At 41.1% G+C, this 18,284-nt stretch overlaps 1 protein-coding gene across 1 annotated transcript; it reads right to left on the bottom strand.

The window, feature by feature from the left end:
• Positions 1-4,056: 4,056 nt before the first annotated feature.
• Positions 4,057-18,204, bottom strand: LOC138766534 (mucin-2-like). Its single transcript, XM_069944124.1, has 3 exons — positions 13,374-18,204; positions 10,851-10,948; positions 4,057-4,119 (listed from the first exon to the last, which is right to left on the bottom strand). The coding sequence occupies exons 1-3, from the start codon at positions 18,202-18,204 to the stop codon at positions 4,057-4,059; spliced, it is 4,992 nt and encodes a 1,663-aa protein (XP_069800225.1).
• Between the last annotated feature and the right edge of the window lie 80 nt (positions 18,205-18,284).

The raw sequence follows: 18,284 nt of genomic DNA, 5'->3' as shown, positions 1-18,284 counted from the left end.
CGGCAGTCTACAAGAGACCTGGAATGTGACAGCACCACAATACCCAGCAATATAAAACCAAAAACAGTCACATTAATGTTGAAGAATAGTCAAGTCCACACCTCAGCTGAGAGTCTATGTCTATACAGCACCTTTGCCGCTCATTTCGAGCACTTAAGACAATTGTTAGATCCTAAATGGTTAGAATATTGTCCTAATATAAAGTTGACATTTCTAACCAAACTGCCTCTGGTATGGATTGACAAGGTGTGCGATTGTCACAAGTCATCCAGATCATTCTCCATTGTAGAAGAAACATTGAGGTCAGACATTTTATAGCAACCGCTGTAGTGAAAGAAAATCTATGGACAGACATTCATTGCATTCATCACATTCTTACCTGAAAACTGGAGGTAAAGCAGGAGAATAACAGTAATATTCCATTTAGTGCAAGTGGAATGGACGGCATTGAGGACCTGGGTGCAGAAACTATTACAGAATCCCATAATGGAGACGTCAGGATAGAAATCCTTCTTGTTGGAACCTTCGATAGAGCTACATGAGGACTGATGTCAAGTCCATAGTATCTATATATCCCTAGTGCTATATGTTTGCAGGTTGTCACTGTTACGTTGTCCCATATAACGTATGGAATGAAGGGACTGCCTCGGGCCGGCATACAAGTTTCTATAAATTCACTAGGACAAGTTGAAACATAAGAAAATGTTCAATGTCAGTTAAACTTAAAGTTTCGATTTTATTGACTATAAATGATAGAACCGGAGATTGCTGTCCAAATGTTCACTATAATTATCCTCTCGGGTGGATTTCTACTAACTTAACTATAGGATATACCAGAACAACTGAGTAAAGCCCATAGCCTACAGGAAATGGTATTAGCATGGATATCCATCATATAGGGGGTGCCGAGTTCAGTTTGTCACTTGGCATAACTCATGATGAGTTATTTTTGGTCTTCCGTAGGACTCAGGATGAACCTCTTGAAAAAACTTCAGTAAAATATTACGACGGTGCACAGAAAAAGAAAGCTGTTACATGGGTCATCAACGTCAAAGAGGTTTTCCGGGGTAAAGTTTTCCTCTATCAAATGGATAGGGGAAAAGTAAGAGATTGCAGGGGTCTGACCTCCATACTCCCCCCCCCCCCAATCTCTGTATTGCCCCCCTGCTTCTGTGTTATAAATAGAGCCGCAGGTATGGCACATGACTCTTGGCTCTATTCATTCCTATGGAGGTGCCGGAAAAGCCCAATAAGCCAAAATAGTGCTGTACTTGGCTCTCTCTGGCGGTTCCATAGAAATTAACAGAGCTGCCAAAAAGAGCCGAGTAGGCTAGAAGAGTGCCTAATCTTCTCTATCCGACACCCCCATAGGAATGAATAAAGCCGAGGGTCAAGTGCCGTACCTGGGGCTCTATTCATAACGTAGAAGCCGGGACAGATACGAAGATCGGCAGGCGTTTCAGAGGTCAGAACCCTGCAGATCCCCCGCGCGATATCTTACTTGTCTTACTTTTTTCCTATCCTGGGGATGGGGATAATTTCTTTTTCTTGGAATACCCCTTAAATGGTTAAGCCTTTATGCATACCTGTAATAATAAAAGCTTTTAATGTGTTGCATGGATATTGATAGGTTGGGAAGGAAGACACTTTACTTCCCTGCTGTCAATCATTTTCATCCAGGCAGCCCCAATGGTTGCAATTGTTGCAAGCGGGGGAATAAAAAGCACTACTGTGCACCTCTTTCCAGTTGTTAACCTAAGTGGTGGGGGTCTCAGCTGGGACACCTCAATTGATCAAATCTGTTGACATGTCTCTGTGAAATTTTAAGGTGACAGACCTTAAATAGCTGCTGGCCTAACATTCTTTTTGCCGGCGACTATTATCTCATAATACTCCTGTATGTTTGGCCAAGCATGCATGTACTATCAATGGAAACATCAAATTAAAGGACCCATACACACTATTGATAAATTGGTTAATCCAGGGGCGTAACTACCACTGTAGCAGCCATAGCGACTGCTATGGGGCCTGTCACATCAGTGGGCCCCCTGGCTTTTTCCTGCAATACACTTGGCCCCCTGAACTGTAATTATTTGCTGCAGTGGCCAAGCAGGGCTTGCAGGTTCTGCAAATGTCCCTTGAACTGAAAGTTGCAGGGATACCTACACTTGACGGCTTAGTGGTCAGTTGGGAAGAAGTTTGCTATGGGACCCAGCAATTTCTAGTTACGACACTGGGCAAATCCCATTGTTTTGAGCGGGATTGACTAAGCTTCTCATGTGTATGAAGACTTCCTGACTCTCCCATGTCATAAGGGATTGGGAATGTTGGATTTCAATTGCCTGATCCTTTCATATTAAGAGAGATAAGCCACCATCAGAGGCATCAGGAGGCACTTAACCTTTCCTTTCCTCATTAAGTATATATATATATGGTTAGCCGAGACAAACCTTTATGTATAAAGAAGGATCTGGAGAGACAGTTGTTGACTGGATGTTTATTAGGCCGTTGGCTATTGGGGTTGTACGGGCTTAAGTGGTGCTGGTGCTTATGTCCCCTGAGAACAACAGGGTCAGGGGTGTTAAAATATAACTGACAGATACTTCCCCCGATCTTTAGGGAAGAGTCATGGGACCCCTATACATAGTTTAAGGCCTGAAAATTGGTGGCCAGTTTGTTTGGTCAATTGAGGTCTCTCTCCCAGCTACCCAATGAACAAGACCTGGTACTTGCATGTGAGCGTCATGTCCCCTCTACTGTTTTGAGGAGGTAGGTCCCTCAAAGAATAAATCATGATTAACCATTTTAACTAGTCAACGCACAATCATATTTGTCTCTTTTTACAGTCGATAGACAAGAAGAAAAAGAGTTAAAATAAAGGAGTATGTCCCCCTGGGGCAGCATTCACGTTCTGCCTGATTCCGTCTGACAGGTTGATGGGTCATTTGAAATTGTTTCTAAGCAGTTTAACATACAGAGGATTTCATAGCTGTAGGCCTCATTCTGTGACTCATCCTGTAACTCTCTAAACTATTACTCCAAGCATACCCAACAGCCTGCTGGAAGTTGTAGTTTTACAAAGGCTAGAAAGGCACAGGTTGCTAGCCCCTAGTCTCTATAAATATTAGGTTATTTTTCTCCCAGTTACTGTATAGTGGGAGTGTTACCTATGTAGCAGAGCTAAGGCTATGTTCACATCACGTTTTCAGCCCCACATTAGGCTACAACGATAAAAGGATGCTGACATGCAGCCCGGCATGGGGCCGGTGGCAGGAGAGAGTCATTTTGTGACTATGTTCTGCTCTTTTGTCGGACGTATACTTCTTTTGTGCAGAACTCAAATGTGTGGTCTTTAGAGATGAGCGAACCTCGAGCATGCTAGAGTCCATCCGAACCAGATCGTTCGGCATTTGATTAACGGTGACTGCTGAAGTTGGATAAATCCCTAAGGCATGGATATCGGGATTGGCTTTATCTATGTTTACCAGACAACCTTAGAGCTTTATCCAACTTCAGCAGCCCCCGCTAATCAAATGCGTAACGATCGGGTTCGGATGGACTCGAGCATGCTCGAGGTTCGCTCATCTCTAGTGGTCTTCCATACTTTTGAGTCCTGCACAAAAGGAGTATATGTTTGGCAAGTGAGCAAAACTTAGTCACAAAATGACTCCGTCCTGCCCAATCAAGTCAATGGGGCCATAGGCCCTGCGACGGGCTGCACGTCAGCATCCTTTTATCATTGATTCCCGATGTGTAGCCCAATGTGGGGCTGAACGCGAACATAGCCTAAATTTGTCTTTTGTGCCCCATAACTCTAAATTAAACCAATGTGGTGGTACTTAGAAAAACAAAGCATTATGTCTCATGAGAACAACAGAGATTTCTTTCACCAAGAACCCCCTCAGCTTTGGCCTGGGAATTTAGATTCAAGAATTAATGGTTTCAAACAACTTTCATCCATATGATAGCCTAAGTGATTTCTAACATATTTGTCTATTGCTTCATTAACCAAAAATGACCCAGAAAAACAGCTCTAAAGCCTTGGCCAATGGGTGTCTAGCTTTCCTGAAGTTCGCTTTTCACTGCTTGTTGGCAGGAAAAGTCTGTCTCTAGTAACAGCTACAAAACAGGACAGGACAAAACAAAGGACATGGGGCTTACCATGTGCTAGGTGCAGGGGAGTGAAAAAAAAAGTCTGAGAGCCTGAGGAAACTTTAGCTGTGCACCTGCAATCTGAGTCAGTCTGCACGCTAAAGATGATCCACACTGTTCCTGAAAGGTTAATCAAGGCTTCTTGACCACCCATAAGGCTCCAGCTCTTCCTTGTGTAAATAAATACTTGATCTGACCCCTTCTTTGTTGTGCTGCTTCAATCCCTTTCATTTCTGCTCTCCAAGTATCTTGTAAAGCCAGTGCATCAGTAACCCATCTACTTCCCCATTCCATTTAGTACATTAAATCATTACCCCAGCTCAATGTTCAATATTTAATGCCATTTCAGTAGCATTATATCATAGCACAGCAGAGAGGAGTACATGCCTTATGATTGGCCTAAGGCGTAAGGAAGATCTGTGTGTGTAGTACTTTTAGTGATAAGCGAATAGTGAAATATTCAAATATTCGATATTCGTACGAATATCTCCTGAATATTCGAATATTCGATCGAATATTCGATCCCATTAAAGCCAATGGGAACAAGTATTCGATTATTGAAAAACATCTATTTGACCACTTGGAGGTAAAAACTGGAAGCTGGGGGATTTGAACGCTTATCGAATATTTATCGAATATTCGGCGAACTATTCGATAATATTCGCTAGATCGAATACCTTACTATTCGATCAAATATCCATTCAATCGAACAGTATTTGCTCATCACTAACTACTTTTTTTCCCCAAAAAAGTATATTATGATCTAATATACAATATAAAAAAAAACAACGCAATAAAAATATTGTATTTTTACTTTACAAAATGTACAGTTAAAATTTGTAAATCTTTTCATCAGCAACTTTAACAACACAAAATGCACAAATATTTCTAATTGTTGTAAAACTATTATATACATTGCACAATAAAGGTTTAAGTCAATATAGAATTTAATAAATAGCAAAATAATTTTACAAGTATAACCGATGTCTTAAAAATTTACAAAATTTACACAATTTTTGAAAATTGTAATTTGTAAACATCTGTATAACATTAAAATATGCATTTTGGCCATTTTTTTTTTATATTATTTTTGTTATTTATTTATTTTATTTTTTTCCAACCTGAATATGCTCAAGGTTGTATATTTACCCATAGCTTAACTATGGATACATACACTGATTACATTGTACAGTGAGTGAACAAAGAATCAATAGCCGGATCATGTGTATTCAGCCAAGTTGATACTGTAGATATTATTGATGTTAAAGTGTCACTGTCATTATAACTTTCAAAATCTAAATCAACAGTAGATGTGATCTAAAGCAAGTTTGCAATATACATTCATTATTTTTGTTGTTGTTATCCTGCTGTAAAACAAAACTTTACTTACCAGAAATCCAGGTCCAGTCTCAGATTTTGTGACTTGTGCTGGTTGTAAAAAAAGAGACTAAACACAGGAATTCCGGCCAGTACAGAGAGTCAGGGCTGAATACGTCTGTCAATTACATGACTGCCTTCTCTCTGTGAGCGCTCAGATGGCCTGGGATACACAGCACTTCCTGTTTGCTGACTCTTTGAGAATAAAAACAGTTAGAAAACAGGAAGTGCTGTGTTTTCCATGATAAAAAAAATAATGAAGGTATATTGCAAACTTGCTTTATATCACATCTACTGTTGATTTAGAATTTTAAAGTTATAACGACAACAACACTTTAAGATTGCTGCAAAAAGTCATAGCCCCTATTGAGAAATTCAAAGTTAATAGAAGCAAAGAAGGGTCTTCTTTTGCGGATCCAGAGTACAGAGCAGTTATAGAGATTGTCACTGGAGGACCGATACTTCCCTGCATTGCCCAGACACTTCATTGATGTAAATGAACACCACGTCATGCTTTATTTCACCCGTGGTGGTGCACCTGGGAAATCTCATCACAGAGATGGGTCAGTGCTCCGATATTGTTAGAAGATTCCTTATGACCTGTACTCTCTTTTCCGGCATGCTCTATGCTGCTGAAGGCCATAAGAAAATGGCACTTTCTAATGTGTTCCAATGATCGTATTCCTCCAGCCACTTGAATATGGTTTACTACGAAAGCCTGATGGCAACATAGGAGACCAACATAGTCAATAATTTATAATTCCATTGCAATGAACTCTGGTTGACCTTGATTCCTTTAAGTTTTCTTTAGGTCATGTCATTTAAGTCAATTGTCACCTCCGTCTATCACCGATATCTCCTGGATTTCATTTTCATCCACAAAGTCATGTCCGCTTAAGGCTTTTTCTTTCTTTCTTGGCGTATCATGGCTCGTTCACTACATATACATGGCGTTGGCCATTCAATACGGAGAGCGCCTGAAATAGACAATACAGTGCATAACCAGTACAAATATACACTTGTATAAGGACTTGGTGATCTACAGGCCCCTATGCCCTGACACTGATGTAGAGGGAGGAGCAGTTCATGCTTTTCTTTCCTTCCAAGGAATTAGGTCTTACACCTGGTGCTGTTTGGAGAACAAGGCTCCTACATTGACACAATGAAGATCCACAAGCACCTCTTTACTACACTAGGACCCTAATAGGCTTCAGGCCAGGCCTAGATCCCATATAGATGCCAAGCTACCATACATGTAGTATATTTTCCTAGCCAAGGGCTCTGCAAGCAAAGTATTTTTGCATTAAGACATCGCTGGGAGTCAACCAGTGCACATAATAGACTTTGGGCCAACACAAACTCCCTGCGGCTAGAGCAAAGTAGTAACCCACCGAGGCTTCCTATTCTTCAGTTCCTCAAGTACAAGAGACATCCCCTCGTTCCAGCCATCCCACCTGACACAATACAAGGTTTGCCCTGGGGAAGGCTAACATTTATTTGGTAGTCTCTTCAAGCCATGGATTACCCTGTGGAGGTCCTCGTGCCCACCTGACTGTGAACTGTAACCGGCTGCAACACAAAAATGCCCAGTCAGCCCACAGATGCTTTCCCCTAAAGAAGTGAACTATATTGTAATTGGTACTAGATGTATTTTACTCCATGAACTATTTTGCATTGAATATATAGCATTATGTATATCCATATTAAAATCCATGAAGGTCATAGCGGAGTCAATGTCAAAAAGTCCTATGTGCATAAGACCTAAATTGGCAGCATCCATTATGTTGTTAACACAGTAAGACTGATATACTAAAGGGGTTATCCAGCAGCCGCTTTCTTTCAGAGACAGCAGCACTTTTGTCTCCAGTTCAGGTGTGGTTTGCAATTAAAGGAGAAGTCCGTCGAACATTTTTATTAAAGTATTGTATTTCCCCCCAAAAGTTATACAAATCCCAAATATACACGTATTACGGGAAATGCACATAAAGTACTCTTATCCCTGCACCTACTACTGCATCAAGGCTTCACTTCCTGGATAACATGATGATGTCACTTCCTGGATAACATGGTGATGTCACTTTCTGGATAAAATGGCGATGTTACTTCCTGGATAATATGGTGATGTCACGATCCGACTTTCAGAGCTGTGTGGGCTCTGGCTGCTAGAGAGGATGATGGAAGAGGGATGCTCTGTGTCCCTCCAGTGCCCTGTGTCCCTTAGTGTCCCCCTGATATCATCCTCTCCAGAGGCCACAGCCGGCACAGATCTGAGAGTCGGATCGTGACATCACCATTTTATTCAGGAAGTGACATCACCATGTTATTCAGGAAGTGACATCACCATTGTATCCAGGAAGTGACATCACCTTGTTTATCCAGGAAGTGACATCACCATTGTATCCAGGAAGTGACATCACCATTGTATCCAGGAAGTGACATTACCTTGTTATCCAGGAAGTGACATCACCATTTTATCCAGGAAGTGACATCACTATTTTATCTAGGAAGTGAAGCCTTGATGCAGTAGTAAGTGCAGGGAAAAAGCACTTTATAAACATTTCCCGTAATAACTGTATATTGGTGATTTGTATAACTTTTGGGGGGCAATACAATACTTTAATGAAAATGTTTGCCAAACTTCTCCTTTAAGCTCCATTCACTTCAATGGAACTGAGTTGCAGAACTCCACCCAAACTGGAGACAAGAGCGGTGTTGTCTCTGGAAAAAAAGTGGCCGTGTTTTTCTAAAACTGGATAACCCCTTTAATAAAACTGATTGTAAATTCGTACACACATCCCATGCATCTCATTTATAAAAAGGAATTTATGAGCTGCAGGTGATGTTATGATAATATAAAAGAAAAAAGCTAATAAACGTGTACTAAAATTACTCAACTTGGTCTAGTTATCAGCTAGGGAAATCACCCTGGAGCTGAAAAATTTATCTGTATTGCTGTAATTGTTTCTACCACTAGGTGGTGTTGTGGATTAGCAACTACATGAGCAGTTTTGAGAGTAGTCTATATGTGTTTTATTGACACAGCAAACTAGAAGCAAACATTTCAATGTAAAACATACAAAATTGACAAACACTTCAAGTGTTATTGACAATATAATGTCCGCTACATCTGTTATTAGTGTGACACAAGTGGAGATCTAATCGTGAAATAAATTTTTTGGCTGTTTTTTTTTAATTTTTTTTATTGTATTCAGATTAGTTCAGTAGGGTAACAATTAAAGGGTTTTTCCCAAAATTGGGGCTATGTTCACATACAATTTTTTGAGCTGTAGTTTGGGGTTTTTAAAAGCAGCTGTATTTGAGCCTCAAAAATGGTTGAAATATTCAGCTATTTTGGAACTGTTTGCTTTTGGGCTGTTTTAGAGCTCCCTTTCGGGTAGACAGTAAAAGCTATACCCTAGAAATGTTTATATTTAAATTGGGGGTGTAATTTTAAACAAATTTTTGCCCAAACAATTTAACCCCTTAAGGTCAAAGCCAATTTTCGTTTTTGCACTTTTGCTTTTTCCACTTTATGTTTAAAAGTCCATAGCGCTTGCATTTTTTTACCTACAGACTTATATGAGTGCTTATTTTTTGCTAAACCAATTGTACTTTGCAATGACAGGCATTTTTTTTCCATAAAATATGCTGCGAAACTGGAAAAAAATCATTTGCGCTGTCAAATTGAAAAAAAAAGGAATTTGTTTTGATTTCGGGGAGTTTTGCATTTACGCCGTTGCCCTATGGTAAAACTGACTGGTTATATATGTTCCTCAAGTCGTTATGATTACAACAATATATAACATGTATAACTTTTATATTATCTGATGGCTTGTAAAAAATTCAAACCATTGTTAGCAGATATATGTACCTTAAAATCGCTCCATTCCCATGCCTATAGCGCTTTTATCCTTTAGTCTATGGGGCTGTGTGAGGTGTCAGTTTTTGCGCCATGATGCGTTCTTTCTATCGGTACCTTGATTGCGCATATACGACTTTTTGATCACTGTTTATTTAATTTTTTCTGGATTTGATGCGACCAAAAATGCGCAATTTTGCACTTTGGAATTTTTTCGCGCTTACGCCGTTTACCGTGTGAGATCAGGATTGTGATTAATTAATAGTTTGGGCGATAACGCGCGCGGCGATACTAAATATGTTTATTTATTTGTTTATTTATTTATTTATAAAATGGGAAAAGGGGGGTGATTTGGACTTTTAATGGGGGAGGGGATTTTTTTATTAATAAAAAAACATTTTTACTTTTATTTTTACTGTAACTGATAGTCCCCCTGGGGGACTTGTATATAAACAGTACTGATCTCTCATATAGATCAATGCTGTGTATATACACAGCAAAGATCGATGAGATCGGTCATAGATTACTATGGCCTGCTGCAGGCCACAGCAATCCATTGCCGAGCCGTGATCAGTGTCATTGCGACGCTGAGGCCCAGCACGGGCAGAAGAACGAGATCCGTCCCACTAGACACCAGGGATGCACGGAGGAAAGCCTCTAAGTGCAGCTGTCAGGTTTGACAGCTGCACTTAGAGGCTTAATTAGCCGGCGCGGCAACGGGACCCGCGCCGGCTAATAGAGGCACTGCCCAGCTGCACATGTCAGCCGGGATCAGCGCCGTTCAGAGCGAGGTCCCGGCAGGACCCCTCTCTGAACACCCCACGCGGCACCATGACGTATCAGATACGTCATGGGTCGCTAAGGAGTTAATGCCCAAAACAAAAAAATTTTCTTAATTATTTGTTGCTGCAAGCATTACGCATCACCATACAGTGCAGAGTGACTAATGAATGTAAGCGTGTGCTAGGCATCTACAGTGAACAGTTAAAGGAGAAGTACGGGAAAAATATGGTACAGATAGGGTGTGGGGGGAACATAATAAAGAATGTATAATTACCCATCCTCATTCCCCCTCAGCACCACTCTTACTTCACCACACCACTTCATTATCTTTATGGTATGACCCGGGGTAAACTACCCACTCAGCTACTCAGTGACTGAGGTGGGACACCATGGAATTCCTGAGCCTGGGTGGTGACGTTTCAGGAGAGGGAGCTAGAGGAGGGGTCTGGAAATGGTAATGCAGTGCTGTGGGGACACAGGGAGGGGTAAGTAAGCATTCCTTATTAAGGTCCAGCCCTTCTCTGTCTGCACTGTATTTTTTTGTTATGACCAGACTTCTCCTTTAATGTGTAGCACTTAAACCAAAAGAAGTAGCCAAAAGCAAATCTTTTAAAAGAAAAGGTAAGATACTATGTAAGTCCACCCAAACTACTAGGATTTTATCAGCCTTAAAACTTACCTTAAAACCTAAAACTGTTGATAAAACTGCTCCAGCGGCGACTCCCAAACTGGTAAGAAGGATGCCGGTACTCGCTACATCAGTAGATTGGCTTGCCTCTAAAATACATAATACAAAAAATATACAAAATACAAAAAATATACAATATATGTATTAGAATCTGGATTTGTCATAAAATACAAACATAAAAATGAAAAAAGGAAGGTCCTTTATAGCCATCTGCTTTAATACAGCCCATTTCCACATGTCCTCCTGGAAATTTGTCCCTCCATAATTAGCAATTAGCATTGCTCCCACGTAGCCAGAATCCTGCTCCACACTGATGAGGGGCAACACGCAAAACAGCTGCCTGTGCATGGATACCTGGCTGTGGAAGGGACGACTTAATATGGTGGTTTCGATATTCTCTGTACAGGAGCCATGCCTTTTCTAGGCCCTTCCCTGGAGGGATATCTGTCTAGTCCTGTGTTTTGAGACTCATATCTGAGGCTCCGTGGACCTACTTTGCATATTGATGTTTCCCAGGGGGAAATGCACCTAGCATTTCATTGTATTGAGCTCTTTAACCAGCAGCAAACAGTGTCTTCTTTGGCTGGTCTCCATGAGATCAGTGATTGTTTGCAACAATTAGAGGAGCTCTTACACTATTGGACCCAATGGGCACCTGTTTATACCTTGAGTAAAATGAGGCTTTTCTCCTGATGATAAAAGGTAATCACAAGAACTCATCCCCTACTATTGGATTATCATGGGCTAATGAATAATGGTTGTCCAAACTTGATAACTTACTTAACGTAACTATTGACCTTAAAGGGGTTGTCCGGCGCTAAAAAATTATTCACAGAATAACACACATTACAAAGTTATACAACTTTGTAATGTATGTTATGTCTGTGAATGGCCCCCTTCCCCGTGTCCCACCACCCCCACCCGTGTACCCGGAAGTGTGGTGCGCTATACTCACCTGTCACGTGCCGACCACGGTCTCCGATCCTCAGCAGTGACGTCTTTGCGGCCAAGTCATCAGCTGCTCAGCTGCGATTGGCTGAGCACAGTTATGCTTAGCCAATCGCGGCTGAGCTTCGGATGATGCTGCAGAGGGCGGCCGGCACTCGGGAAGATCCGCCGGCCGCCCGAAGAAGACGTCACTGCTGAGGATCGGAGACCGTGGTCGGCACGTGACAGGTGAGTATAGCGCACCACACTTCCGGGTACACGGGTGGGGGTGGTGGGACACGGGGAAGGGGGCCATTCACAGACATAACATACATTACAAAGTTGTATAACTTTGTAATGTGTGTTATTCTGTGAATAATTTTTTAGCGCCGGACAACCCCTTTAAAGAGGATGTACCACCAGGTACATCCTCTTTAATCTAAACTGACAGATGAAACGGCGCCGTCACGGAGAAGCCGGTGCCGCGGTCCATTTTCTGGACTGCGGTACGGTTCCCGTGCATGGCGCCGTTCTATGCACCGGAACCGGACGGTGGTCAAGCACTGGAGGTAGGCTGGCCCGCCCCCAGTGGTAGGGAATTCCCTCCCCTGTATGACGTGGCTCCATTAGAATGAATGGCGGCGCCGTTCGATCCGTCGGTTCAGATTAAAGAGGATGTACCTGGTGGTACATCCTCTTTAATATCAATGTCATTTTCTTAGGTCCCTACATTAGATAGCTATGATTGCCTTTCCCTGGTTCACAGAAGGCGTGTAGAGGTTAAGAAATTTGTTGTTGACTTCTAGACCAGGAAAATTGGCGTCACATCCACTAAGTGGCCTCTAAACTATTGGTCAGGGCTCTAAGAAAGGACTAAAAAAAAAAAAAAAAAAAAAAGTTTCTTTATGGGTAAAGTGACCAGCTCAAATATCCCTTTCTCTAGGGGTGTAACTATACTGTGTGCACAGGTACTTAGCCTCTGGTGCCTGATGGGACATAAAGACCTTTCTGCTAGATGTGAAACTTATGACAAAAGGAGGTCCTACAACAGATTTTGCATTGGAGCCCAGAAGCTTAAAAGGGTTTTCCATCATGACATGTTATGGATAAAGCACAACAATTTATTCATGGAGTCCAACCACTGGGGCTCTCTGAGATCTCAATAAATTCCCACTAAATTTAGCAGTGGACTACTCCATTCTCTATGGAACCACCAGAGATAGACTTTATCAGCTCAGTGGAGAATGAATGGAGTGGTGGAGTGTGCAGATTTTGGAGTCTTTGAGATAGAGGGGAAGCCTTCATTTGGACCACTTGCATCCTCTTAGTTATGCCCTATCCCATGAATAGGGCTTAATTTGTCAAGGTGGGATATCGTTTTAAAAATAATCTTCTATGTTTCTTATACAGTATATTGAACATAAATAATACAAACAATGAACAACAGTTTTCTCACACAATATTGATGGGCCCCTACAGAATCAGGGCCAGTTTGTGTTTGCTATATGCTATACCCCCTACAGCTGAGTGTCTAAATAATAAGAAATACAATTTTCACATGAATTTTGATGAAATTTGTGTGTTTACCTTCTGGCCTTGTTGTGTTTAATGTCTTACTGAATGAAGTTTTGGTCGTTGTGACAGTTCCAGGGCTAGTTATGGGCATGGAGGGAGTTGTAGCTTTGTCCCCTACAGTCACATCTTTTCCTGTAGTTGTGCTACTAGTTGTAACACTTGTCGTTGTCTCTTTTTCTGGTTTTACTTCTTGAGATGTAGCTTGTGTTGTTGGTACCTTGGATGTTTCACTAACAGGTTGGGGTGTGTGTCCTTTAGGTGATGTATCTGCCGTCCTTGTACTTGACCCTTCTTGGGCTAATAATGTTGTCATTGTCCTTGAAGACACAGGACTGGTCAATGCAGTAAACACTGGGCTTATTAATGTTGTGCCTGTAGATCTTGGAGCACCTACTGTTGTTCCACTTGACCCTGTTCTCTCTGTTCTTTCAGTTTTCAATGTTGTTATCATTTTTGTCATTAATGTATCATATTTTCTACTTGTTTGACTAAACTCCGTTGTAGCTCCTACCATTGTCGTTCTTCCAGCTTCTACGACTTGTCCAGTTGTAGTGGTTATACTTTTTGATAATTCAGTTGTTGATGGGTGGCCTGTTGCTCTACTGGTTACTGCCACCTCAAGTCCAGTGGTAGCATCTACATTGGTAGAAGTTGTTTTCCTGATTGTTACTACTGGTATTTCATGACTGGTACTTGTAGATTGTGTGTCTCCACCCAAAGAGACTGCAGTGCCTCTTGCTGCTGTAATTTTAGACAGTGCCGATATAAGTTTAGAAATAGTTGTGGATGGTACAGAGGTAGCCGTAGCCATTACTGTACTAGCAATCGCATGTGTACTGTGCTTGGTTTCTCTACTCTCTGTACTCACATCTTTTCTGATTGTTACTTTGTTTGGATCCACTGTACTTGTTTCAGTCTGGAGAGCTCCAGTGCTCACTGTTGTAGGCTCATAACCTTTTGCTGTTGTTTTTACTCTCCCAATCTCTAAAGTGGCTGACTGTACAGTTGTTGTTGTTGCTGTTGGTTCTGCTTTTACTATCGTTGTGTCTTTTACTGTAGTGGTCATGGCTGCGGATGTTGTACCCTTGGTGATTGCCATAGAGGATGCCATGCTTTCTCTTTCCGTCCCCGAATGTAAAATAGGGGATGTCTTAATGATGGAAGCCAAGGTAGATTCTTTAAAGGTTGTTGGTACAAGTTTATCAGCTGTGGTTTTGCTTAATGTAGTTTCCATTGTAGATGGTTTGGTTGTTGTTCCATCTTCTACAGTAGTTGTTACTCCACTTACACGTTTTGCTTGTGTTTCGGCTGTTGTTTTTATAGTAGTGCTGACTGTTCCTTCTGCTTTTGTTGGTGACACAGCAGATAGTTTGGTTGATTCTGTAAACACAGTCATTTTTTCAGTAGAGGTTTTAAGCCCATGAGACAAAGACTGTCCACTGATGGCTGTACTTGGTGTAAATGTTCCTGTTTTATTTGCTGCATCTTCTGTAGGGGTTGAGTATGGCTCTTTGGATCCTTTAGTTGACTCTAATCTTGTACTTGTCATGATAGTTGTTGTTTCTGTTGTAGTTCCAACCACAGTGTTAGCACTGGCAGCAGTCATTGTACCAATATCACTTCTAGGTGTAGTAGTCTTCTCCATTGCAGCTGTTGAGTCTTTTATGGCGTTTGTAGTGGTTAACGCTGGAGCTTGTGTTTTGGTGCTTGTCATATCTAGGTGTAGTGTTGTTGTTGTAGCTATAGATGATGATCTTGTACCTTCTAAGGTGCTGTGTGGTTCACTCACGATAGTTGTATGCGTTGTAGCTTCGGAGGGTGATGTTGTACTCCACTGATCCTTAGATGTTTTGGTCTCAGGAGAAGTTGGTAAAGCTGTTGATATAGTTTCCACATCGGGTGTAGTCAAGTGGAATGGTGATGTAATCAATTCTGTTTGTGGTTGGGTTTTTTCCGTAACTTTTCCTGATGTCTCATTGGCCATTGCTGGTAAAGATGTTGATATTGCAGTGGTTGTAGTAGTCTCATCTGATATAGATGAAACAGTTGACACTGTTGCCAGTTTTTTGGCTGTAGTTGATACTACAATTGTCTCTTTTGGAACGCCTGATGTTTCCACAGGCAAAGTTCTTGTGGTTACACCAATTGTTGAGAATATTATAGGATTTATGGTTGTTGGTTTTACTTTTACATCTGTACCCACTATTTTTGTTGTTGTTATTACAGTATCTGTAGAAGACCCTGTTGTAGGTAGTATTCTAGCCACAGTAGATGTTGGTGGAGTTGTTCCAATTGTTGAGAATATTTTAGATTCTTTAGATGTTGTGCCTTCTACATCTGTTCTGGTTGTCACTAAATCTTTAGGTGTAACTATGTCAGAACTTGACGCATTTTCTGCATGTGGCCCAGCTGTTGATCCTATTGTAGCTGCTGTGGATGTTGTTGTCTGTTCTTTGTCTGTTCCCATTACTTTTGTTGTAGTTATGGTTGACTCTGTATCTGTAGATATTGCAGAAGCTGTTGTAGGAAGCGTTGTAACCTCAATGGAAGATGGTGAACTTTCTGCAGTTGATGCAATTGTTGATGCTACAGTAGTTTCAAAAGATGCTGTTGTCCTATCTACATCTTTTCCCATTGTTTTTGTTGTAGGTATTTCTGAATCTATAGTTGTGGCTATGGTAGAAGCTGTAACAGGTAATGTTGTAACCTCAGAAGAAGTTGCTTGTGCTTGTGCAGTTTGTCCGGTTGTTGAGAATATTGTAGTATGTATGGATGATGCTGTTCCTTCTACATCTGTTCTGGTTGTAGTTGTAGGTTGTACTGTAATTACAGTTGTGGTTATGGAAGGACCTGTTACAGGATGTGCTGTACCATCAGTGGAAGTAGGTGAACTTTCGGCACTTGTTCCACTTGTTGAGAATATTGCAGAGCTTGTGGATGTGTCTGTTTCTTTTGTATCTTTTCCCATTGTTGTTACAATTATTATTGAATCTGTAACTGGGGGTACAGCTGAACCCACGGAATGCTGAGTTGTAGTCCCAATGGCAGGAGGTGAACTTCCTTCAGTTGTTCTAGCTGTTGAATGTATTGTAGACTCTGCAAATGTTGTTGTATCTGTTGCTGAATCTGCAGCTGTGACTGTCAAAGAACCTGTTGTAGGAAGTGCTGTACTCAAAATGGAAGTTGTTGGACTTTGTACAGTTATTTCAGTTATTGAGAATATTGTAGGACCTGTCGTTGGAAGTGTTGTAACCTCAGTGGACATTAATGGACTTTCTGTAGATGATCCACTAGTTGAGACCATTGTAGCCTCAGTAGATGCTGCCTTTTCTACATCTTTTCCTGTTGTTCCTGTTGTTCCTGTTGTAGGTATTTCTAAATCTGTAGGTGTGACTATGGTAGAAGCTGTTGCGGGTGATGAAGCATCAATGGAAGTTGGTGGCGTTTGTGCTATTTGTCTGGTTGTTGGGAATATTGGAGAACCTATAGATGCTGTTGTTCCGTCTGTATCAGATTTGGTTATGGTTGTAGGCATTACTGTAATTGCAGTTGGGACTATGGTAGAATCTATTATAGGAATTGAAGTAGCCTTGATGGAAGTGAGGGAACCTTCTGCCTTTGTTCTAGTTGTTGTGAATATTGTAGGATTTATTGATGTATTTGTACCTTCTATATCTGTCCCCATAGTTGTTACCGTTTTAACTGAATCTGTAACTGTGGCTACTACTGAACCCGTTGAAGGTTGTGTTGTAGCCCCAATGGGAGGAGGTGAACTTGCAGGTGTAACAGTAGTTGAATGTATTGTATCTACAGGTGTTGTCAGATCTTTTATATCTGTTCTTGTCGTCAATGCTACTAAATCTGATGTTCTTACTATTACAGAGCCTGTTGTAGGAAGTGCTGCACTCTCAATGGAAGTTGTTGAACTTCCTTCAGTTATTTTAGTTGTTGAGGGTAGTGAAGGCTCAATTGATGTTGTTGTTCTTTCCACGTCTGTTCCTGTTGTTGCTTTTGTTGTAGGTATTTCTGAATCTGCAGTTTTGACTGTGGTTGAAGCTATAGAAAGTGGTGTTGTAACGTCAAGGGGAGTTGGTGGAGTTTGTGTAGATTTTCCAGTTGTTGAAAATATTGTAGAAACTATAGATGTTGCTGTGCTTTCTGCATCTGTTCTGGATATAGTTGTAGCTATTATTGTATTTGCAGTTGTCACTACAGCAGAAACTGTTATAGGGTGTGGTGTAGCCTCAGTGGAAGCCAGTGAACCTTTAGCACTTGTCTCAGTTTTTGAGACCATTGTAGGATTCATAGACGTATCTGTTCTTCTTACATCTGTGCCCATTGTAGTTACTGATTCTGTAACTGTGGCTACTACTGAACCTGTCCACGGTTGTCTTGTAACCACACTGGAAGAAAGTGGACTTTGTGCATGTGTTGAGTATTTTGTAGGATGTATAGATGCTGGTGGTGTAGCTGTTACTGCTGTGACTGTAGGAGAACTTGTAGGCATTGTTGTAACCTCAGTGGAAGTTTCTTCACCTTTTCCAGATGTCACCAATGTTTCCACACTTGTTGATATTGACAACTTTTTGGTTGTAGACGTTACTGCTGAACTTGTAGCATGTACTGGGATTTCTTGACCTTTTTCAGTTGTGGAAATAGTTGTAGATTTTTCAGATGTTTCTGGAGCAGTAGTAGGTGTTCTTTCTGGTGTTGTAGTAGTTGTAATCAGTCGTGTACTTGTTGTTTCGATAGTCTTTCTAGAGCCTTGAGTTTTCCCTTCTGTTGGGATTCCCGTTGATATCGCTGTCAACTCTGTTTTACCTCTTGTAGACTGCGTTGTCATTACTTGTAAGCCATAGAAATAGATGAAAGAATGAAAAAATGTTGTTTAGCATCAAATAGATTATGATTACTATTTTTTTT

This window comes from Dendropsophus ebraccatus, chromosome 10 (assembly GCF_027789765.1).
Source record: "Dendropsophus ebraccatus isolate aDenEbr1 chromosome 10, aDenEbr1.pat, whole genome shotgun sequence".
In the NCBI taxonomy this organism is placed as follows: domain Eukaryota; kingdom Metazoa; phylum Chordata; class Amphibia; order Anura; family Hylidae; genus Dendropsophus; species Dendropsophus ebraccatus.
Note: the sequence above shows the minus strand (reverse complement) of the source record. Positions and strands in the feature narration are given on the sequence as shown.

Bases quoted from the DNA above. Each gene is read 5' to 3' on its own strand.
- LOC138766534 (XM_069944124.1), bottom strand. From the start codon at position 18,204: ATGACAACGCAGTCTACAAGAGGTAAAACAGAGTTGACAGCGATATCA. The intron at 10,949-13,373 runs GTAAACACACAA...TATGTATTTTAG, and splicing joins AAACACAACAAGGCCAGAAG to AGGCAAGCCAATCTACTGAT. The intron at 4,120-10,850 runs GTAAGTTTTAAG...CCTGTTTTGTAG, and splicing joins CAACAGTTTTAGGTTTTAAG to CTGTTACTAGAGACAGACTT.